This window comes from Cucurbita pepo, chromosome 4, assembly GCF_057944985.1.
Source record: "Cucurbita pepo subsp. pepo isolate OVF chromosome 4, ASM5794498v1, whole genome shotgun sequence".
In the NCBI taxonomy this organism is placed as follows: Eukaryota; Viridiplantae; Streptophyta; class Magnoliopsida; order Cucurbitales; family Cucurbitaceae; genus Cucurbita; species Cucurbita pepo.
Window position 1 is genome coordinate 3,107,596 of NC_141801.1, and position 24,261 is coordinate 3,131,856.

The following is a 24,261-nucleotide window of genomic DNA, read 5'->3' on the forward strand; positions in this document are numbered from 1 at the left end:
CATTCGTGCGTATACTGGGGTTATATTTCATGTTATTTATCATTTTTCATGTCATCCATATCATGTACATGCACTTCACAAGATATAACGTAACATTTTCATGCTTCCAAACATAATAGTTCATATCGTGCATATAATACGATATGTATCATAACAATCACATAATGTAATCCGAGCATCTCATAATACATAACATTATAAATCATATCAATTTATTCAAAGACAACATAGCGTTCATATCGCATAACATTTACGTACTAATTCATAATGGTCTAAACGTACAATTTATGACACGTGCGAAACCATGAGCACGTGTCAACATACAACATACATTTCATAACCTAACGATGGTAGGACCACTTACTTGGTTGGCCTTAGCCGGCATTCTCCCTAATAGTTTAACGTAAGCTCCCGCTCCTAGAAAGCGTCCCACGTTATCGCCGGCCGTTGTTTGCTTATTGGATCGTTCATCGTTTTGTGTTAGTATTTCACAATAATAAAAATAAATCCAACTTGAAATTGTGACATACGACACTAAAATGATCTTATTTATCTTAATTGAGGTTGAAAACAGGTTCGGGAGTGTCGAAACGGTGCAAATTGGTCCAAAAAAGAATTCTCGAGCTGAAAAGCTGAGCCAGAGTTGGAGCCAGTGCCGAGCTGTTTAAGCCATTGAGAGTTTTCGCGTCGGATGGTGACACGTTTCGCACTAGGGAGCTTCCACGTGTGAAGGCTGATTGCGGGACGCGCGTAGGCGTTCGGGTCGGTCACGGGCCGCTTCAGACGACTTGGGCTGGAATAGATTTAGGCCGTGGGTGTTCGGTGTCTGTGGGTTGCAGGAATTCAAGTTGGGCCGAGGACGGTGGATCGGAATGAAGGTGTGGGCTGACAGCGGGTATGATTGCGGGTTGTTCCGACCCGGATCCGAGTCCATTGGTATTGTCTTCCCTGAAGACCTCGGATTTTTTTTTCAATCCATTACACGTCCGTACTATCGTGAAGGATAAGAGGTATCTTGTAATGCACGAGCAAACAATAATGCATGAGGTCCCACACATTTTTTCATTTCAATTATCAATTAATACAACCGTGCTAGCATCTTCCTTCCTATCATATCACTTATCTATTTTGCATGCGTATGTCGGGGTTATATTTCATGCTAGTTTGTAATTTTGCATGTTAATCATATCATATCATTCATGTCACACATATATCATATCATAACGTTTTCATGTTTTTCGACATAATAATCCACATCATGCACATATCATATCATATTGTGTATTATAACAGTCACATAACATATCTCGAACATATAATTTAAGATATCATATTACAGACATATCAATTCATCAAACATATCGTACCATAACATATATCGTGTCATTCTCATACCATATCACGATATATATATATATATATATATATATATATATATATATATATATATATGTATATCATTCATGTATCATATCTCTCTCGTATCTTTTCGTAAATACTTCATAGTCATACCGTTCCATATGCAAATCCTAGTCATATTGTTTCCTAAACTTGTCACAATCTTATTATTCTTATGCATATCATAGTTGTATCTTTTCATAAACATATATTAGTCATATCATTCCCAAACGTATCCTAGCCATATTGTTTCATGAACGCATCCTACTCACATCGTTTCATGATTTCAGGTTCCTGATTTAGAAGCATTCGAACTCAGATGGCAAATCCAGCAATCTCTCTCGATTTTCATCAAATGTACCTTAATCTCAGCCCACACACATTTCAAATCCATCTCTACAGAGCACTCCGACGCAGAAGATCCCCTTCTTCTCTCCGTTGCCGCCCCCAAAATCTCAGCCCTCGACTGGTTTGAGCACTGCTGCACTGTTGAGGATTGTTGGGAGTGAGTCTCACATTGGCTAATTTAGAGGAATACATCTCCATTGGCACGAGACCTTTTGGGGAAGCCCAAAACAAAACCATGAGAGCTTCCGCTCAAAGTGGACAATATCATACCATTGTCGAAAGTCGTGATTCCTAACACGCACATCATCGGGGGCCAGTAAAGCATCAACGCCGACGACTGAAGTCCGATGAGGCCGTTCTACTTCTTCTACCTCCATTGAGAAGTTGGTTGGGATTTATTTATTATTTATTATTTTTTTAGGGTGTGAGTGGAGAGAAAGTACGGGCGAGTAATTAAATATTTTACGGAAAGTGGTGTGAGAGGTCGAGAGAGAATTGAGATTAGTTGAATTTTTTTTACGGTTCCTTAGACATATACTTCAAAGATTATATTAATAACCTTAAAATTTTCATACGATGGATAATATTGAGCTGCAAGGGATTATATTAATTTTGTGTCCCTTAACTTAGCACTTAAAGAATCAATGAAGAGGTTCCGAGGAGTATAGTAGACGAATGGACGAGACATGCCCTCCCAACTTATCATCCATCCAATCATAAGTATACGTGAGACTGAATCGCTACTAGAATTCATTTATCGAACTTCTATGCCATCATATGGTCGTTTAAAGATGTATTTGTCATACGTGTCACATAATTTGACAAGTCCATGCACGTAGATTAAAGGAACAATGCATGCACTATAGATAGGAATCTAACTCCTATTGTCTTAAATGTCTTTAATATATATATAGAGTTGGGATGATAAACACTTAATTAAGCCTAGACTAGGTCATTAAAATTACGGGACATCACAATCCACCCCTCTTCGGGGCCAGCGTTCTCGCTGGCACTCGTTCTTTTCTCCCATCGATGTGAGACCGCCACCAAATCCACCCTCTTATGAGGTCCAGTGTCCTTACTGACATCACAATCCATCCCCTTTGGGACACAACGTTCTCGCCAGCATTTGTTCCTTTCTCCAATGGATGTGGGATCGCCATCAAATCCACCCCCTTTGGGGCCAACGTCTTTATTGGCACACCGCAACATCCACTCCCTTTGGGGCCCAGCCTCCTTACTGACACACCGCCTCGTGTCTACCCCCTTCGAGGAACAACCTCCTCGCTAGCACATAGTTTGGTGACACACCGTCTCGTGTCTACCCCCTTCGAGGAACAACCTCCTCGCTAGCACATAGTTCGGTGACACACCGCCTCGTGTCTACCCCCTTCGGGGAACAACCTCCTCGTTGGCACATAGTCCAGTGTCTGGCTCTGATACCATTTGTAACGACCCAGAGCCTCCTCGCTGGCACATAGTCCGATGTCTAGCTCTGATACCATTTGTAACGACCCAGAGCCTCCTCGCTGGCACATAGTCCGATGTCTAGCTCTGATACCATTTGTAACGACCCAGAGCCTCCTCGCTGGCACATAGTCCGGTGTCTAACTCTGATACCATTTGTAACGACCCAGAGCCTCCTCGCTGGCACATAGTCCGGTGTCTAGCTCTGATACCATTTGTAACGACCCAGAGCCTCCTAGCTGGCACATAGTCCAATGTCTAGCTCTGATACCATTTGTAACGATCCAAATCCACCGCTAGCAGATATTGTCCTCTTTGACCTTTCCCTTTCGAACCCAGATCCACCGCTAGCAGATATTGTTCTCTTTTAGCTTTTACTTTCAGACTTTCCCGAAAAGCTTTAAAACGTATCTAATACCGGAAGGTTTTTGTTCTTCTCCCCAACCAACGTGGACATTACACAAGAACTGTGTAATAAAACAAAAAGTTAGTTATAAATTTGAAGTGAAAAAAAAAAAAAAAGTAATATTTAATTGAGAATTTATTTTAAGAAAATTGAATGGTCGCAAATTTGCTTCTTAATACAATTCTCTTATTTTTCAACATTCCACAAGTCAACTCATAAATGTAGTAATTAAATAAGTATAGTAAATATGTTAGGTAATTAGTTATTTTTTACAAAAATAACCTTAAAATATTACAAAATTATGGAAATTTTTTATTTTTATTAGAAAAATGTTAACATATTGAGAAATAATAAATAAATAAAATACTTGTCAGAGTTTGAAAATTAAAATATTGTATTTAAAAAGATGTTATATATATATATATATATATATATATATATATATATATATTAAAGGAAAAAAAGGAATAAAACATGTTTGACAATTTATTATTAATATCCCCAAAAAAAAAATTGTATTATTCTACAAATTAATAAAAGTAGTAGAAGAAATAATAATATGGAATTTTGAAAATGAAAAATAGTGTCATTTGTGTATAAAAACCTCCACACATCTCTTTTCCATATCAATGCAAGGTGAAGCAAATTGATAATTGTGTTGTATAATGGCATCGTTCAAATCGTTCCTCATCGCTGTTTTGCTTGTCACTTTATTTTTTTCGTGTATTCATATGACTCGAGCAGGTCGTCATCTCCAACAATTTCCAGTAATTCCACTTCCTCCTATCACCGTCCCTTTATTGCCTCGTGTTCCACCCCTCACCGTGCCCGGTCTTCCACCTATCACCATCCCTTCATTGGTACCCGGTCTTCCACCCATCACCATACCCGGTACTCCACCTTTCACCGTCCCTTCACTCCCAAGTATTCCACCAATTTCTGGTATTCCACCCATCACTCTCCCTACACTCCCAGGTACTCCATCGATTACTATCCCTTAACTTCCTCATGTTCCTCGTGTTCCACCCATTAACGTCTTTATCTATTCTACTATCAAAGAATAAACGTGTCGCTAGTTTGGACTCGAAAGCTTCATGGGTTTCAATTTGAATCATCATTTCCATGGTGAGAGTTTTGTTGCTCGAGCTTCTTTCTAGTCCACTACTACTACGATAACATATGTAATCTTAAACGATATATTATAATAAATCTTCCATACGTGTGATATTAATGAGTGTTATTCTTAGCATTTCCTTTTGTTACTAATACAATGAGTCATATTACAGTTGGATTATAGTAATGACAGGTAACGATTCAACTTTTTCTATTGTATAGTAAGGACGTTTTCATATACGTGTTGATGTGTTTAAATAAAGACATAAACAAACAACTTCCAAAATAATAATTAAAATATTTTATTTACGATCTCGTTAAAAACGTTGACAAATTTAATATAAGATACGTCATTCTTTGGTCTCCTTACTTGGCTTCATCATCATCTGTACATGGGACCCTTACCTTTACCGGAAAAATAATAGACATAGGATGAGTATTTTAAAATATTCAATACGTGACCTCACTATTTGGATCGAAAAATGCAACAACATGTGACATGCTTCACGACGGATGAGACCTATTTTACATGTTCCTTGGGCTCTACTTTCTTTTTCGGGTAGAGTTGGATGCATAGTACTTCTCTACCTACACTTCACAAACGCGTAGATGAACCCACTAGGTGGGTTTGTATATGTTCCCGATCGGCCTCGCTATGAGCTTGTGCACGCTCACGCTACCGAAACCCAAGAGAAAAGAAAGAAGTACGTGTAATATTTGTGGTGTACGCATCAATACATAACATACTCCTTGTGAAAAAAACTTTATGCCTGAGATCTTGTATTAAAAAACATGGTTAAAAAATGATTCACATAATAGTTCCATACTTATCATGGTATATATTCTGTAACAGACCTACATACATATTTATTGTATTTCATTTATGCTCATCGAACATTGTATATCAAGGTGTTTCATAGGGCATAAACATGAGCATATCAACATAGCTAACATGCTCAACAATCAAAAGTACATACATAAAAAATATGCGTTAAAATATCTGTAACACTCGAACCAAGTGGTACATAACTCACACTTAAATATCTTAGAGGTTGATTCTCAAACTAGCACAAAATGAAAAAAAAAAAAAAAAAAATCTCGGGATTCCTTAAAGAACCTAAGAAAAAAAAATTGATTAAAGTGAAAAATTCGGGACAAAGTTAACCAGGGCAAAAAGGTAATTTGACGTCCGCATACGAGAAAAAGGAAAAGAGGAATGACGTGTCACCCACTCCATAGAGACATGTAGCTGACCCCGATCTAACCCACTGACCCGCGTGTGATCCGAATCGTACTCGAGATCTAAAGTTTGCTCGTGTTCGTGAACCGACCCGCGACCTGTGACTGCAATTCTGCCTATCGCATGATGTGTAGGCATGGAAAGCGTGCGCATGGAGTCCTTTTGGTGCATGAAAAGCGTGTGAGTTGACTTTCTTTTTTTGTTTGACTTCTAAAAACATATTTTTTGCCCCGATTTCAGTACTTACCCTATTTTTACCTAAATTAGGTTCCTCCAGGAACTTTCTGAAAAAAAGGAAGCAATACTTGTAGGATTCGCTTGTTGATGCATGCATGCTAGTAAAATTAATGTTAGGTAGCTAGATTCGGAATATCCTATGCCTAGGTGAGCTGACTAAATATGTATGTGATTTTGTTAATTGATGAAACTTTTTGGTTTGTATCTTGTATACCATACTAATGTACCTTACTACTACTTGTACGTAATCATTCTTTGGCGGTGGAGAAGATAATTGTGTATCTGCGCTCCGAGTGCTTTATGTATGTTATCACCTTGTTAAGCATGTTTCACTGTACGCATGGTTAGCTGTACATTAGCTTCAGATGAATGATTGTGTGGTTTCTCCATGTAGATAATAAGTAGTAGGATCGACTTAAGTCTAGGGTAAGAACAAATATTGGTTGGGTCAGGACTAAATAGGGGTACCTCCATATGTCTGAGCTCGGTGGAATCGTTTAAGACAACTAGAGGGTGAGACCCTACGACTCTTGACCACAATAGGCTTGGGGAGTCGAGGCTATGAAACTTAAGACTTGAGTCCCTATCAAAACTTCCAAAACCACTATTTAGACCTAGTGAGCCACTTCGGTATCGTCTTCATGAAGAAAGATTTCTAGGCCGACAGCGGCTGGTATGACATTCAAGGAGCTTCCACTTCCCTTTCGACTTCATGGTCCTTCAACAGCTGGTATGACCCATCATACTTTCATGATCCTTCAGCAGACGTACCGTCACCGCTAGGTATGCCTTACAAAAGATAATAAATAATGTTGTTTTGTTACGATATGTTTTACCTTGCATGGAATATGAATATTAATAGATGTATTTATGGTCTTTAGATTTAGCAAGATTTGTACAGTGAACGAGGAGTTATAGTTCAGTAAGCTACTAAATACTAATATATGCATGAAAATGATTTTGCTAAAAAAAGTCAGAAATTTCAGTCAGACATCTCGAACATAGTTAAGATACACAGTGAATGAATGTACCAACGTATACTGACGAGTAAGTAGTTTCAAATGAAAATGACCAAAAAAAACTTGATAGACAATAATATCTTATAGTCAATTATAGATGTTAAAAGCTGTAGTATCGAAAGAAAGTTTCGTCACTAAGAAGCATGTAATATGAGATTAAGCTAACTGATTTGTGAATAATATAAGTGCCTTTAATGAAAGTTGAGCTTTCGACGTAGTGAGGTGCAGAAACCTCCTCACCTTGACATGAATCGAAAGGTTTAAGCTAAGTTTGAGAATGACCTAAGACGTGGGGGTTGTGAGTTCGTTTAAAGTTACTAAGTATTTAAGGTTTTTCAACCTTAGTGTCCACAAAAAAAAAAAAAAAAAAAAGAAGATTTCACTCGAGCGTTTGAGCCACAAACCTACTAAATGAATTATGTTGTTAATGGAATTTTAGGAGAATGCTCAATACGACATGATAATATTATATATGAAATTTGGCGACCATTAGATTACTATAAGGAGCAAAACCAAAGGTAGGCGTAAAATGACTAAAATGCCCCTATAATTATTGTATCGTTGGCTTATGACCAAAGTGACCCTTATGTCATGGTTTAAAGGGGTTATATAACGTCGTAAGGCCATTGGAATATGTTGAGGATTTAAACCAAGAGTTAGGGTAGTAACGGACCAAAATACCTTTGTGAGACTTATAAGATGTCTTCAATACCTTAAAATACTCAAAATACTATGAAAATTTATATGAGACTCATTTACGATGATAATGGTAAGTACGATCTTAAGGAGAATGAGACAAGAGAAAAAAACATGTAACTACCTATCAAGACACTTTATAAGAAATTAAGGTTTTTATGAATTACAGGCAAATAAATGTTTATGACACATATGGATTAGGGCATACTTGTTAACAAATTTTTAGTTGTGTTTCAAGACTATTAACAAAGAACTCTTAGAATTATAGCCCGAGATATCCTAAAGACCTCCTGATGAGCAGTGCAACATGGTCCTATGACACAGACTACGTCGCAGGAAATGCATGAAGCCTTGGACATAGGTTTATAGATTGTATCGCACATAATGCATGAATCCATAGATGCAAGTATTAGACTATGTCGCGGGGAACGCATGAAGCCTCGAGCATAGGTCAGGATTGAGCGTTGTTCACTGAGCATAGGACCCCACAGGTCTGTTACATAGAGTGTAGGGATAAGAATTCAAAATTCCGAACCAAGCTCCTCACTACAAAACTAGGTACCAAAAGGGGTTAACCTTATAACAAAAATATTAAAAGAGGAAAGCAAGTGATTTTGAAAGGAGTGGAAAAGTTGGAAATAAAGTATGAATTAATTATTTGAGGTTTTCTAGTATCGACACCTTACCATTTTTCTATTGAACACGTCAGTTTTGATTGTTAAGAGGATATGATCTAGCCACGCCACTATTTATTCCATTTAGCCAACAGGGTCAAGACTCGTGGACACTCGATATGTAACAGGTGGGAATTTCTGTGATGTCTCACATCGGTTGGGGAGGAGAACAAAACACCATTTATAAGGGTGTGGAAACCTTCCCCTAGCAGATGCGTCTTAAAACCTGGGAAGCTTGAAAGGGAAAGCCCAAAGAAGACAATATCTACTAGCGGTGGATCTAGGTCGTTACAAATGGTATTAGAGTCAGACACCGGACAGAGACGCATTTTAAAACCTTGAGGGGACATCTGAAAGGGAAAGCCCAAAGAAGACAAAGACGCGTTTTAAAGCCATAAGGGGAAGTCCGAAAGGGAAAGCCCAAAGAAAACAACATCTGCTAGCGGTGGATTTGGGTCCTTACAATGTCCGTCTAAACAAAAAATGGGAGAGGGTGTGTTTTTTAGATTAATTATTTACGATTTTTTAAATACATTTTTTAGTCTTTAATCCTTCAAGGTCAACTCATTAATGTAATATAGAGTTGGGATGATTAAAACTTATTAATCTAGACTAGGTCATTAATATTAATAAAAATTTATAACAAGTTTCTAAAATACAACCCTATAGTTTTTATATTTGATTATATGTGAAATAGTTCAAATAAATTCACTATTCTATGCATAAAAACTATATAATAAAACAAAAAATTCTTATAAATTCGAAGTGCAAAAAAAAAAAAAAAAAAAAAAAAAAAAAAAAAAAAAAAAAAAGTAATATTTAATTGAGAATTTATTTTAAGAAAATTGAATGGTTTACAAATTTGCTTCTTAAAACAAAATTCTTATTTTTCAACTCATAAATTTAGTAATTAAATAAGTATAGATACTATGGTAGGGAATTTAATTTTAACCTTTAATTTTACGAAAATAACCTTAAAGATTATCAAACGAGAATATTTTATTTCTAATTATAAAAAATGTTAATTTAGATAAATGTAACTCACTTTATAAATAAATTTTTTTTTTTTTTTGTAACAGCTCAGATCCACCGCTGCAAATATTGTCCTCTTTGGGCTTTCTCTTCCGGGCTTCCCCTCAAGGCGTTAAAACGGGTTTGCTAGGGAAAGGTTTCCACACCGTGATAAATGGTGGTTTGTTTTCATCCCCAACTAATGTGAGACATCACAATCGTCCAAAGAGGATAATATATGCTAGCAGTGGATCTGGGCCGTTACAAATGGTATCAGAGCCAAGTTTCGGACGATGTGCCAACCTTCTCGTTGTTCCCCGAAGGGGGGTAGACACAAGGCGGTGTATAATTAAGGACGTTGGGCCCCAAAGGGGGGTGGATTTGGGGGCGGTCCCACATCGATTGGAGGAAAGAAAGAGTGCTAGCGAGGACGCTGGGCCCCGAAGGAGGGTGGATTGTGATGTCCCACATTGGTTGGAGAGGAGAACAGACCACCATTTATGAGGGTGTGGAAAACTTCTCCTAGGAGACGCGTTTTAAAGCCTTGAGTGGAAGCATGAAAGAGAAACCCCAAAAAAGACAATGTCTGTTAATAATGGATCTGGACCGTTACAAATGGTATCAAAACCAAGTTTCGGACGATGTGCCAGCCTTCACGCTATTCCCCGAAAGGGGGTAGACACGAGGCGGTGTGTCAGTAAGGACGCTGGGTCCCAAAGGGGGTGGATTTGGGGGCAGTCCCACATTGATTGAAGGAAGGAAAGAGTGCTAGCGAGGACGCTAGGCCCCGAAGGAGGGTGGATTGTGATGTCCCACATTGGTTGGGGAGGAGAACAGAAAACCTTCACGTAGGAGAAGCGTTTTAAAGCCTTGAGGGAAAGCCCAAATAGGACAATATCTGCTAACGGTGGATCTGGACCGTTACAAATGGTATCAGAGCCAAGTTCCGGACGATGTGTCAGCCTTTACGCTGGGCTCTGAAGGAGGGTAGATTGTGATATCCCACATTGGTTGGGGAGGAGAACAAATCACCATAGGACAATATCTGCTAACTGTGGATCTGGACCGTTACAAATGGTATCAGAGCCAAGTTTTGGACGCCTTGAGGGGAAGCCTAAAAGGGAAAGCCCAAATAGGACAATATCTGCTAACGGTGGATCTGGACCGTTACAAATGGTATCAGAGCCAAGTTCCGGACGATGTGTCAGCCTTTACGCTGGGCTCTGAAGGAGGGTAGATTGTGATATCCCACATTGGTTGGGGAGGAGAACAAATCATCGTTTATAAGTGTGTGAAAACCTTTCCCTGGGAGACGGGTTTTAAAGCCTTCAGGGGAAGCTTGAAATGGAAAGCCCAAAAAAAACAATATATCTACTAACGGTAGATCCGTGGGCATTAGATTAGAGTAGAGTAGAGTAGAGTAGAGTAGAGCAAGGATGTTGACATTTGTGTATAAAAACCTCCACACACATCTCTTCTTCATATCAATGCAAGGTGATATCATGGCATCGTTCAAGTCGTTCTTCATCGCTGTTTTGCTTGTCACTTTATCTTCTTCGTGTATTCATGTAACTCAAGCAGGTCGTCATCTTTTACCGGATCTCCCGGCTCCTCGTCCTCGTTTGCCTGGTGTTCCTCTTCCCCGTTTGCCTGGTGTGCCTCTTCCTCCTTTGCCTGGTGTTCCTCTTCCCCGTTTGCCTGGTGTTCCTCTTCCTCCTTTGCCTGGTATCCCTATTCCTCGTTTGCCTTTACCTTTTGTTCCACCAGTCACTATCCCTTCTATTCCTTCTCTTCCAACCATCACTATCCCTCATGTTCCCGGTGTTCCACCCATGGGTTTGATTTAAGCTCATAGGGTCCTTATCTCCTCCTCTTAAACCTATCTAAACGTGTCCCTAGTTTCGACTCAAAAGCTTTCAGGGTCTTCATTTGAATCGTGAGCTTCTTTCTACTCAATAACGTATGTAACTTTGAACTATATATTATAATAAACCTTCTATTACTCCGTGTTGTTCTTACCTTTCTTTTTTTTCTTATACCAATGTGACTGATCTTAATCTAACTCGATTTTGTTCGTTTTGGTTCGTTCTCCTCTCCAACCGATGTGGGATTTTACGATCTACCCTCTTAGGGGCCAGTGTTCTCACTCGCACACAACCCAATATCTGGCTCTAATACTATTTGTAACCGCCCAAACTCACTGCTAACAGATATTGTTTGCTTTGGTCTGTTACGCATTGCTATCAGCCTCACAGTTTTAAATTACGTCTGTTAGGGAGATACATGTTCGACTAACAGATATATTCGAAACAAAAGACCTCTGTAAACCAATACATGTTCAAACAAAACCCATTAAAAATGCATAAAATATATGATAAATTGACGCCTTCAACCACCCGTCTTCGTTGTTACTTACAAAAAAATTGAGTATTAAAAATATTTCGTGAGTGACTCTATTATCGGGGTTAGAATATGCAATTACATGGAACAATTTCTTCGAGTGGGATGACTTAAACCTTTCCATCGTTTAAAATGTTTTAGACATTTAACCCAACTTCTCATAACTTTTCTTTTTCTTTCATTTTCCAAATCATCGGGCGCTTAGTTGGCTCGTCTTGAGATATTACTTGATGGTTCGTTGGCATCCAATCAGCGATGCCCAACCATGGTCGATAAGCCCTCATTTTCATTTGTATGTACATCAACATTTTTAAGAAGGTAATTGTCACTGTAACTATGAGCTCATATACGTTCCACCTAGGTCTCATTATGGGCTAGCACTCACTCACATGAGGTCCAGTATTAAAAATCATGGTTCAATGAAATGATGTACATAAATTCCCTATGAGACTTGTCTCTTAAGGCATAAACGTGATCGTATTAACGTAACAAACATGGTTAACCATCAAGAAATACATGCATCAGACATATTCATTAAGATATAATAGCCTCAATTTATCCGATCTAGCTCGGAGACATTCTAACAGTAATTTCACTTACATTTTATGCTCAAATTGATGCTTCTAAGCTTAATTTAATCGAACATTCTTAGGTTCAGTAAGTTCACTCATTTTGTAAGTACAAGCTTCACTTAACTACTAGTGATTTAGGTCAAATCTAAATGAAGTCCAATTTCTCAACGATTATTACATAAAACAAAAATCCTCGAAATCGTACGTTTCAGTTCGGTTCGGGTTCCTCGAAATCCTCGAAAACAATATTAAAAAATAAATTCTAATTTTGACAAAAAAAAAAAAAAAAAAAAAGATAAAGATTAAAAAAGATATTATAGAAAAACCACTTTCTTATTCGGTTCGGTTCGGTTCGGTTCGGGTTAGCTTATGGGCGAAAAGCCGAATCAAACCGGTAGCCTTCGGCTCATCCCATCCATGGAGACACATTTTCCCGCCTTATGACATTTCGAGAATAATTGCTATCTGTGTTGCAGAGATTTGCCCGACGCTTTTCTCAGGTTTCGCCTCTTTCCTCTTTGCCCGATTCTCTTTCTTTCAGTTTGATTAATCGCACTATCATCCCTTCCTCTCTCGCTCGAATTCTGAGCTTTTGTGGAGGTAAGCTGTTTCTTCCATCTCCATCATGCTATGTGTTGTCATATGGAGTGTAATGCTTCGATTGGTAATGTTCCGTTTAGATTCTGTGAATTTGGTTGTGTTTTCGTTTGAAATGTCCTGAAAGAGAAGCTTTTCTAGTGGATTTGATTCTTTAAACGATATACCGACTGATGTCGGTGAAATGCTCGAATTGTTTGGGGCTTTAGCTGAGGAACTGTTCTGGCGCTTGTAAAAAATTAAGAGTTAATTTGGTGGCAGCCATGAGTTTCCTGAGTTCAATTCACATGTCGCTGCCGCTCTCCCTCATAGCGGGTTTAATTTGTACTAATTCTGTACTCTCTTGATTTTATTGATATTCTCTCGATCTTCATTTATGCCTTTCAAGACACAAACTAGGGCTTGTGTAAACAAAACCTTGCATATTTTCTTTTTTACTTATTTGTTAATGGTATAAAGATGGAAATTTCCCCTTCGAATCTTACCTGAATTCTTAGGTAGAGAGAATAAGGATCCATGCTGAATTTTTGTATTTTGTGGGACTGATGTCAATTTTTTCTATCTTGTTGTCTTCTCCATTACTGCGACAATGTTTTTGTTTTACTTCTGAATTTTGAATTTCCTGGGTATTGAAGAGAAGTAGTTGGGGATGTCGAAGTATGAATTTCCGAGGCTTCCACGGGCAGATATTGCGTTGCTACTAGCACAGTGTCAAATTGCTGCTGTAACAGAGCGGGACCTCCTTCACCCCGCACCAGATTTGGTCTCAGATCTTTACACTCGTTTGATGATCTACCTTGACTTTCTCCATGAGTAAGTCCTCTGCTTATAGACTTTTATCAACAAGTATTTGAAATGATTTTTGAAAGGAGGAGAATGAACAAAAGTTTATATGTATCTTACTGTGTTCTTGTTCTTAGAGAATTCAAGTAATCGAACAGAGATTTTAGAGTTGAGAAATTAAAAATGTCGTTAGTTTAGACATGAGTCATTGTTCTTCTTGTAAACACTCTTTATGACGTTCTTTTATAACTTACCTTGGAGCATAAAAGTGGTTTATTTATTTACTGATAGAGAAGGAAATTCTGATGTAATCATTGTGTAAAAGTTTTCTGCTTTATTTCATTGTTACCGTTGTTATTTTGGTTTGTATTCGCCATCAGCAGCCCTAGAAGATATAGAAGAAGATCTCCATGCCGTACGTTGTTGGGTTTCCAAGGACTCACTGTAGTGTACATTGGGCCTTTATACTGGCGGATCTTTTTAGCAAACAATCACCTTATTTCCCATTAGCTGGTCATTTAGCATTGCAGTAAGCATCAGGTGCTATAAATATTGCCAATCCGTTTTTTGTGAACGGCAGGACTTCATGGTTTTTCTAGGTTCATCACAATGGATAGAGATGATAAATTCTCAAGCTACTTTTGAGGGAAAAAAAAAAATTGTGTCGTGTCTTATATTACAAGGTCATTGCTACTTGTTATCTTCACTTGCATAGACCAAATGGAAGTGATGAATGAGACTGTTAGTACGTAATAGGATGAACTTGTGTAGATCGTCTGGGTCAGTGAGATTTTGTAAAACATTCATCCTTGATTGTTAATAGAAGGGCTCTAACCCCATTTATGCTTTTTCATTGCACTAAAGTTTCAATAATTAACTTTCAAACGTGAGGTTCTTGTGCCGTTTGGGTTTTTTTTTTAATCTTGAAGAAAATATTTACCATCAATGTGTTCTGAAGTTCCCTTCTCCCTTTTCATTCTAGATCCTTGAAGTGTCGTAACTATGAACTATTTTATTTCACTTTTCTCGGATCCTTTTTAAGAAAGGTTGCAATTTATAGCTGTCGGTTATATATGCAGGGAAGACCAAGGACAAGTTGAGTTTGCTGCCTTGGAACAGTTCGAGAACCCTGATCTGCATATGGATTCAGTTCAGACAATGAAGTTGTACAACAGAGTAAAGCATGTCATTGCCTCTCTGGACTGTCCAAAAAAGTTTACGTTGAAAGATTTGATAAAACCTGACCCTGACAGGACAGAAATTTTCCTTAGTGCAATGCTGAACTTTTGCATTCACAAGTACGACCTTTATCTTCTTCTCTATGTTGTCCTTTACTATTTACAAATGAAAACAACTAGTGTAACAACTAGTAGTTTGGTCGAGAAGGTCTTTATGGGTTTATCACCTAGCTTAGTGCGTAGCATTAACCAAGTAATTTCTACTCATTTCCAAGCTTTCTATTGTAGTGGGGTTTAAACAATTTTTAGTAAAATGTCAATTAGATGAATTTATTATTTAACTACTACTTATGTTTGCCCCAGTTATGTAAGTTTGGCTCATCAAATTATATTAAACAAAGGCTACAGCTTCTTTCTTGTTGTTAATTCGATTGTAGGCGTAATAGATGTTTTTTTGTAATTCAATGACATTGTGCACTGGTCACCATAATCTGGTAAATTTTCTATCTTGTTACAGTAGGTTTGTTTTCTTCGTGATGATTGAATGAATGGACAGATGAAGTTACGAAAATTTATCACTTCAACTTGTTATATTTTATGCTTTATTGTTTATAATTACATCCAACAGCTCGATTTTCTTTTGAATAGGCAGGGCCTTCCATGCACGGGGTTTCGATAAGGATATGTGTATTATTTCAATGTATTTTAATTAAGTTCCATTTATTTGAATCTCTAAAATGTAGCATGATATATATCCATGGAAGTATGTTTTTTTTTCATAAATGAATAGATAATGCTGATCCTCAGTTATGCCTGTTACATTTTCATTTGAAGAGATGCCAAAATCAATCTACATGCTCCAGTTATGAATGAGCTGAATACCCTTGATGACCAGCAAAGGGAATGGGAGGTTAAAATTTCTCAGGTATTTGGATTTCAGCCCTTTTTTGTTTTTATTTTCGTTTAAAGTTGAAAAAGGTGGTTATATTTGTGTTTTTTGTTTTTCCCCCCATTTGGCTGAACTTGTGTATTATAGTTGAATGCAGAGATCGCAGAGTACAACGAAGCAAGAGAAAGGGAAATGCCTTTTGTTCAAGAGATTGATGCTAAAGTGAAAGAACTACATCAAACTATTGGGGGACTTAACAATCAGCAGATGTCATTGCGTGCTTCAATCCGGAAGTTGAAAGAGAAAGCTGGAGAAATGGACGAGAAGGTTAGATTATTAACTTTTTTTTGGTAGGAAATAGAGACTTGTATATTCTGTATACTAATAAGGTGTACAAATGGAAAAGGAGATGAAAAATCCCAAACAGTATAAGGAATTACAAAAAAAACACTCACGATTGGCACAAATTTGCACTAAACCATGAGGAATTAAAATTATTTGGTCATCTGAAAGTGGCGTTTGGTGGTAGGGGATGAGATCCATGTAGCAGTTTAAAAGTTTCGTTTCTTGTTCATTAAAATCATAGGGTAGCAAGTTGAAAGAGAAGTAAAGATTTAATTGGTCTCCTGGACTGGAGAACATGGTGGAGAGATGTTATGGGGGATTAAAGAGGTTTTATTATAATTATCATTATTATTATCTCTATGCTCTGGTAGTTGTTTGTCGTTCTTCGTTGCAGTTTTGTATTGTAGTCCTATTTCTGGTTTTCATATAGCAGAGTTGGGTTTTCCCTTCTCCCTGGAGGATGTTAAGAAGATAATTTTTAGTTTTGATAGGAAAAAGGCCTTGAGTCTTGACAGGTTTACTATCGTTCTTCCTTTCAGGACAAATGGGATTGTATTAAGGACGATCCTTAGAAGGTGTTTAGTGAGTTCAATGAGAGCGGAGTTCTAGATAGTTCGTTGAATGAAACTTTATTTGTCTCTTCCCTAAGAAGAAAAGGCAAGGAAGATCAAGGACTTCAAACCGATCAGTCTAGTGACAAATGTGTATATACTTTTTGCAAAGGTGCTAGCTAATAGATTGATGAAGATCTTCTCCACGACAATCTTAGATCCTTAGAGTGCTTTCATGGTGGGTAGGCAAATCTTAAACCAAGTCTTTATTGGCAACAAGGCTGTAGAGAACTTGAGCTCGTAAGAACGGTGTTGTTTTTAGCATTGATTTTAAGTGTATGATCTTGTGGATTCAAACTTCTTGGATAAAAGTTTTTCGAAGAAATGTTTTGGACAACACAAAAAGTCACAACCACCAAGATATGGATGGTGATTCAATCTTCATCGATGTTCTTGAGTCCAATGAGGATAAAAAGGATGGTCCGACTTGAAATGGAGGTCCTGCATTAGAATGGTAGGTCATTTGATTCTCATCAACGGTAAGCAAAGAGTTAAGATTTACGCTTTGGGAGGTCTTAGACAAGGGGGCCTCCACTCTCATTTTCTGTGTTTTCTTGGTAGTGGACTCTTTAAATCAAATTATCTCAAGGAGGTGGAGGGTAATTTTTTGGTGGGCTTTGAAGTAGGGAGAGATAGGTTGTCCTCATCTCATCTTCCGTTCGCAGACGATACTAGTTAGGTTGTTCTCATCTCATCTTCCATTTGCAGACGATACTAGTTTCTTTTATTTGGACAAGGAAGTTTGCAGCCGATACTAGTTTCTTTTATTTGGACAAGGAAGAGTCATATCTTAACCTATCAATTTTTTGCTTTCTTTTAGGGCATATTAGATTTGAGGATTGATAGAGCTAGATGTTAGATTTTGTACATGAATTGTGATCCTCTTAATTTGAAAAAGTGGGTCGCTTTGGTGGGTTGCGAGGTCACGTCTTTCCCTTTTTCCTTCTGAGGCCCTTGGTCATAATCCTACGTTTTGGGACCTAATGCTGAATAAGATTTGCAAGAGGCTTTCCTCTTGGAAGAAAAGTTTCATCTCAAAAAGATAGATTCACCCTCATTCAATATTTTTTAAGCAACATCCCGATCTACTTCTTTTCTCTGTCTAGGATCCCTGGTCAGTTATAAGATCCTAAGGAATCTTTCCAGGGATTTCCTTTGGGGGCAGTAGAGAAGGGGAAATGATCTCATTTAGTGAGATGAGAGGTGGTGCTGAATTTGATGGATCTTCGAGGTTTAGACATGGGTAAGTTATGGGTCCATAACTCTTGCTGGCTAAATGATTGTGGTAGTTTTCTCATTAGTCCAACTCATTATGGTACAAGGTCATTAGAAACAATTATGGGTTTCTCCATTTTGAATAGAGCTAAAGTGTGGTTACTGACACTTTTACAAACCCATGGAAAGCTTTCTCTGAAGAATTTCCTTTCTTTTCCCAAGTAGTGCTTTGTTTGGTAGGTGATGGGAGGTGCACCTACTTTTTTTTAGGATAAATGAGTGAGGATAGACCCCTCTGCACTCGCTTTCATAGTTATATCATCTCTCCTCCATGAGGTTTCATTTGGTAGAAGTTGTCTTTTTTCACTCAAAGCACTATCCATCTCTTTTGTTGGAGTTCCATTGTCCTTTGTCTGATTGGAAATTGACAGATATTATGGACCTTTTGTCTTTTATTGGAGAGTTATGTTTCACTATTGAGAGAGGGGATGTTTGTACTTGGGCCAAGTCTGTTTGATGGTTTCTCTTGTAGGTCTTACTTTTGGTGTTTGGTGAGCCTCTTTCATATGAGTGGCTTTGTCTTTACCTCGTTGAAGTTGGAATTTTCCAAGAATAAGTTTTTTTGTGTGTCAGGTCATTCACTGAAGAGTAAACATCTTGGATCAAATTTTGTGGAAGCTTTCTTGCTTGATAATAGGGCCGATGTGTTGTACTCTTTAGGAGGGAAACAGAGGATCTTGATGATTTTCTTGAATTGTGGTTTTGCTTGTGCAGTTTGGAGTTGTTTCTTTGAGGTGTTTGGATTGTACTTGCTCAGACTGGGGCTGAAGAGAGATCATCAAGGAGTTTTTCATTTTTCAGGAGGAAATGATAGATTTCATTGATAAATGAACTATACAAAAGAAAGGGAAGAACCTTGCCACCACGTGTTAGGTTTTATGTTTCCCTTTAGGAGTCAGTTTCTAAGATCTTTTGTAATTATTCGCTTGGCCTTCTTTTACTTGATTGGAACTCATTTTTTTAATCGAATTCCTTTGTGGGCTTGATTTTTCGGATGCTGTTGTATTATTTCATTTTCCTCAATGAAAGCTTTGTTTCTTATATAAAAAAGAACCTCTAACAAGAGCACTCTGAACCTCAAAAAACCTTCTAAAAAAGAATTGGTCTTTGTAACGAAAGCACCATGAATGAGTGCAGACTTGTCAAATCCCGAAAACCTATGAGAAGTATCTTCTCCTGGAAAATTCTTTTGTTTCTCTCCATGTATAGTTTCCTAATGAGGGGCCACCACTGTATGATAGTATCCCATCCCTGCTACTGAAGGAAGTCCCTAAACTCAGCTGAAAGAAGGCATTTGAATTATTCTATGGAAAATACCAAGCTTAAACTAGAAATATTTAGGTCACTCAAACAGGAGGTGGCAGAAGTGCATTATCTCCGGCTGAGATGTTAATAATTGTTAGAATCTAGTTCAATCCACTAGTGCTTTGTTGTTTCATGTAACAAACGGGTGATATCAAACCTTTTGCGAGTTGATGAGGAAGAGTTTTTGGGGTGGAGTTATAACTCTTCTTTTTTTTTTTTTTTTTTTTTTTTTTTTGAAGTTCATGGGTAGAAAGATCAATATGAGGTTTGAAGTTATTTTTTTATGTATTTTTCTTTTAAGTAAAAGAAATTGAGATATATATACTAACAAAATGACCATGTGAAACAGTGTGGGAGACGAGTTATCCCCACATGATCAATGAGCTTAAAAGGGATTCCTAATTGGCAAAGATATGAAATAGCTCATAATTACAATTTTTTTATAGAATGAACACCAAAAGGAGGAGAAAAGTTTAGCTAGGTCTAAAAACGCCCATTGTAAAATTTAATCCCTTCAACCTCTTATTTCTTATCCCAAAGCTTAGTTCAAGAAAAAGGCAGCTCTCTCCTCTCTAGGTTCTTATAAGCGTTGTTGATTTCATGAAAAGTTCCTCTTTTGCAAGATGAAGAGTAGTTGTGTAGCCAATAAATCCTTTTGGTCAAGGTCAAGGTTATTATTTGTTGAAAGAAAAAAAAAAAAAAAAGCAGGATCATTCTTTCTTCATTAAGTCTCAGTGGAATTGTCATGATGGTTGAGCAACCCCTCTCTTCTACGGAAATGTTCCTACAATGTCGAGCTTTCAAGCAAATGCGAGTTTCAAAAGGTTACTTTTCAATCTTAAAAGTTCCAATCAGTTGGGTTGGTTTGTGGAATTTTCATTTTCATCCAATGGAGGAGAGAAAAACTTTATTTGGGTTTTGGTTGGATTAGAAAACGAGGTTGAAAGGTTTTCTGGGTACTGTTGGACTTCCTTCAAAAGCCAAAGCAGGTGGTCGGTCCAAGTAAGTTGGATGGATGAGAGTTTTAGTATATCTCAGGTCAGCAAAGGTTGGGGGATGGTAAACCAGTTCCATTGTCTTCCTTGGAATATATTGATGTTCCGTTGATCGGAAGATTATCTTTGAAACTCTTAAGAAAGAAATTTCAAGTTGTTTAATGAATCCCTTTACTGCTTGATAAAACCTTGCTCTATCGATGGAGTTGGAGGGGTGTCCTGGTTTATTTAAGAAGGTGGGAGGTTTCTATTTTCTGAGAGAAAAATGGGATGCTCGATAGCATGTAGGGTGGAAAGGATTGAAAGTAATGGAGGTTTCCATTTTCTTTTATTTTGCTGAGCCTCTGCTTTTGTTCTTGACCCAAATTGGTGTGTTTAGTGTTGGTTGGTATGGTGCTGAGGATTTTAATCTTCTTTAATTACGACCACGCTTTTGTTTCTTGTTGTAAATTCCATTATGTGATTCTTGTTTTTTGAAAGTTTCTTATTGCTGCTACTTTTACCACTAAACTTTTATTCTGCATTGTCCTTGACCCTAGCACAAGGAGCCGTCTCCTCTACTATTATTATATTTTTCGTACATGCAGAATAACCGTTTGTTTGCTATGTTCATAAAATGTTTGCTATGTTCTCACTGATTTCTTTGTATATTTTCAGATTTCTAATGCAGAATTTCTCCTCGTACAAAGTGTGCAAGAAAATGCAAATTTGCGATCAAAAATTGTTCAGTCACCAGATAAGTTGCAGGTTTTTTCCCCCTTGTTTCTACGTTCCTCATCTCCATTTTTTTAACCAAAAGTTATGTTTATATTCTCCAATTATTGTTTTTTTTTAAGAGAAAACATCCTTTGGTTTCTAACCATGATTTTTCACATGCCCGTAGTGAGGCTAATAGGTTAGTAATTTCCCATTGTTTAAGCATCAATCTTTTTTGGGATTGAGTTTCTTTTTCTCTCTTTTTTTGGATAAGAAACAATTTATTTGATGTAGTACTATGGGGAGTGTATGGAGAGAAATAGTAGAATTTGAGAGGGTGAAGAGGCCTTTAGAAGAGGTTTGGGAGGTTGAGAGATTTTATGTGTAACTCTTTTAGATCAGAGTCTTCCCTTTTTGCAATTTTATGAAGCTGTTTCGAATAAAAAAGTGTAGGAACTAATAGATCAAATTAAAAATGTGAGGGTATGATTGTATTAACTCTTATCGTCTTGAGGTAGTTTATGCCAGTTTTTCTATTTGATAATCGTGCATTCAATTCTCTTTCAGCCATTTTTCTCAATAAATAATTAACTCCCTTCATTTTTTTCTACTTAAAGAGGGCTTTGGAGGAGAAAAAATTAGCTAGGGAGGAAGCCAAGAATGCTGAAAAATTGGCAATGCAAGCTTTTCAGGAGAAGACTGGCATTGTTGAGGTTTATTCAAAGGTAACCCATTTGAGATTATGTTGATTTGGTACAATTGTATTACTTCTCTTTATCTAAACTTATTTATATTTTGGTTTAGAATTGAGTTTGACCTCAAAAACAACATACTTTCTGCCTATTCATGTTTTATCTGATTCTTGCACCAACTCAGATTTTAAGAGTTTTTAGTCATGAATTCACGGCTGTTTTTGACCACTTGTGGCTTTTTGTTATTAAATTAAACTTCAGATCACATCGTTGTCTAATGCATTTTGACGAAAGGAAACAAAATTTAATAACGAAAATGTAATATCTAATCGGTTACCTTAACAACCAAATGTAATAGAGTCTGAGATGCATGCAAGCTTACCTTGACACTCATGGATATCCCTAAAAAGAAGGAAAAAGAAAAACACTTATTGTTATATGATTTAGCCTACATGATAGAAAAAAATCATAAGGGTTCCAACTCCTAAGACTAATCTCTTACTAATTTTCATAAGCTGTTCAAAGCTCATTTAGACAACTTTTTCACAAATCTCTTACTAGTTTTTGTGACGTGATTTTTTTTGTTATTTATGAAGGCTAAATTTGCCTTGTACCTCGTCGTTGCATTCACTTGTTTTATATTATTATTACTTTTCTCACTGTAGAAAATTTATATATATACATATTAGATATCCGTCTCAATATGAAATTTTTTATCACTTTAAAGAAAATTCGGTTGATGGCTTGATGAATTCTTGACGCAACATTTTTCAGGTTTCCAGGAAAATGTTGAAGCACCTTGCTCAGATGCAGACTATACAGGAACAGGTTTGAATGTTCTAATAGCGCTATTGAGGTGTCATGACAGAACTTTATTGGCTAAGTCATGGGCACTTTTTTAATAGGTTAACTCTGCTAAGTCGGTTGAAAAAGAATTCAAGGCCTTGAAAGCTAAGCTAAGTGATGAGGAAGTTGTAGATAAATCGCTCCAGGTCAAATTGGTTGAACATGAAGCAAAAGGTGGTTGGCTCTATCTCTTTATTTTTTAATTTTAAAAATTAAGCTTATTGAACCTACATATTCCTACATTTTCTGTGTTCATCACATGTTTACACATCAAATTTTAGACAAACTTCAAAAACACAAAAGAAAGAATTTGGGCGAGGTTTTTTAAGTAGATGAGAAAACAAAGAAAAACGCTAGTTACGAAATATAATATCGAAAAATTATAACAAAGAAAGGTTATCAAATTAGCTCTTTAATATATTTTTAGTGGTACAATGGCGTCTTTACTTCACTATTACATCCAGTGCGACAGTTGGAAGATTTAAGAAGGCAGACAGAGAAGGAAAGAGAAGTGAAATGTGAGGAAGCTGCAAAAGAGTTGAATAACGTGAGGTTGGAGGTTGAATCAATGAAGCTTGATTTAGAACAAAGGCAAAAAAATGTTGAAGCAGTGCTCATGGAGGTTTTGTTTTCTCTTCAATCTTACTTTTCAAAAGGATTCAGTCTAATCCATTTAATGCTCATGACAAGAATTCTCTTTTACTTGTTTTGCTCTTAATTGTGGTGGTAGGTTGATGCTGTGACTTCAAAAACAAATTCCATGAGAGAATCTAATGTCCATAAACAGCAAGAACTACTGCATAAATGCGAGAATATTATGAAAGAGGTGAAGACCACAATCTATGCTTTTTAAAAAATGGGAAACAGAAAATCATTGTTTCAATTCTATATTTAGTTAGGGAAATGTTTCTTAACAACAAAAATAAATAGTCCGTTAACATTTTGATTGCAGTTTCACCAATATACAAACTCGTTTGGGGCATTGATGGAAGTGAAGCCATAAGAGGAAGAGGAGCAGACACATTCCAGTAGATGATTGTCCACTGTTAAGGTCAATTTCTAGCAATTTCTAGTCTGTTACCCTTTTGATTTAGAAATTGAGCTTTTGCTCTAATCCATATATATATATATATATAATTCCTTATTGGAGCTTCTGCCTGTTCAGTATGTATAATTAATGATAATCAATCAGCTCCATAAACTGTTCGTTTGTAAGATTGATTTGGAGTTTGCTTCTGGTGAGTTCAATAGAAGTAATTAGTTAAACAAAGTGTTAGATCCCAAGATTTTCTTCTTCTAAGGACCATTTTCATCATAAAGAACTCTCATTGAGTGAAAACTAATCGTAAGCTTTGGAACAAGAGATAGAATACAGTCCAAACTAGTAATTGTATAATGGAATCAATTTACACTTTTTACCTTTAGTTTAAAAAACTATGATTTACATGTACAGAGAATTACTAGTATA

At 37.0% G+C, this 24,261-nt stretch overlaps 1 protein-coding gene across 1 annotated transcript; it reads left to right on the forward strand.

The window, feature by feature from the left end:
• The first annotated feature begins 13,022 nt into the window (after window positions 1-13,022).
• Window positions 13,023-23,945, forward strand: LOC111792316 (kinetochore protein). Its single transcript, XM_023673698.2, has 12 exons — window positions 13,023-13,181; window positions 13,814-13,991; window positions 15,041-15,259; window positions 15,974-16,064; window positions 16,176-16,355; window positions 21,217-21,306; window positions 21,873-21,980; window positions 22,722-22,775; window positions 22,853-22,967; window positions 23,258-23,415; window positions 23,524-23,619; window positions 23,746-23,945. The coding sequence occupies exons 2-12, from the start codon at window positions 13,828-13,830 to the stop codon at window positions 23,794-23,796; spliced, it is 1,326 nt and encodes a 441-aa protein (XP_023529466.1). The 5' UTR covers window positions 13,023-13,181; window positions 13,814-13,827; the 3' UTR covers window positions 23,797-23,945.
• Window positions 23,946-24,261: the final 316 nt, after the last annotated feature.

Excerpts from the sequence above, each read along its gene's own strand:
- LOC111792316 (XM_023673698.2), top strand. The coding sequence starts at position 13,828 with ATGTCGAAGTATGAATTTCCGAGGCTTCCACGGGCAGATATTGCGTTG. Across the intron at positions 13,992-15,040 it reads TACCTTGACTTTCTCCATGA|GGAAGACCAAGGACAAGTTG; the intron begins GTAAGTCCTCTG and ends TTATATATGCAG. Across the intron at positions 16,065-16,175 it reads GGGAGGTTAAAATTTCTCAG|TTGAATGCAGAGATCGCAGA; the intron begins GTATTTGGATTT and ends TGTGTATTATAG.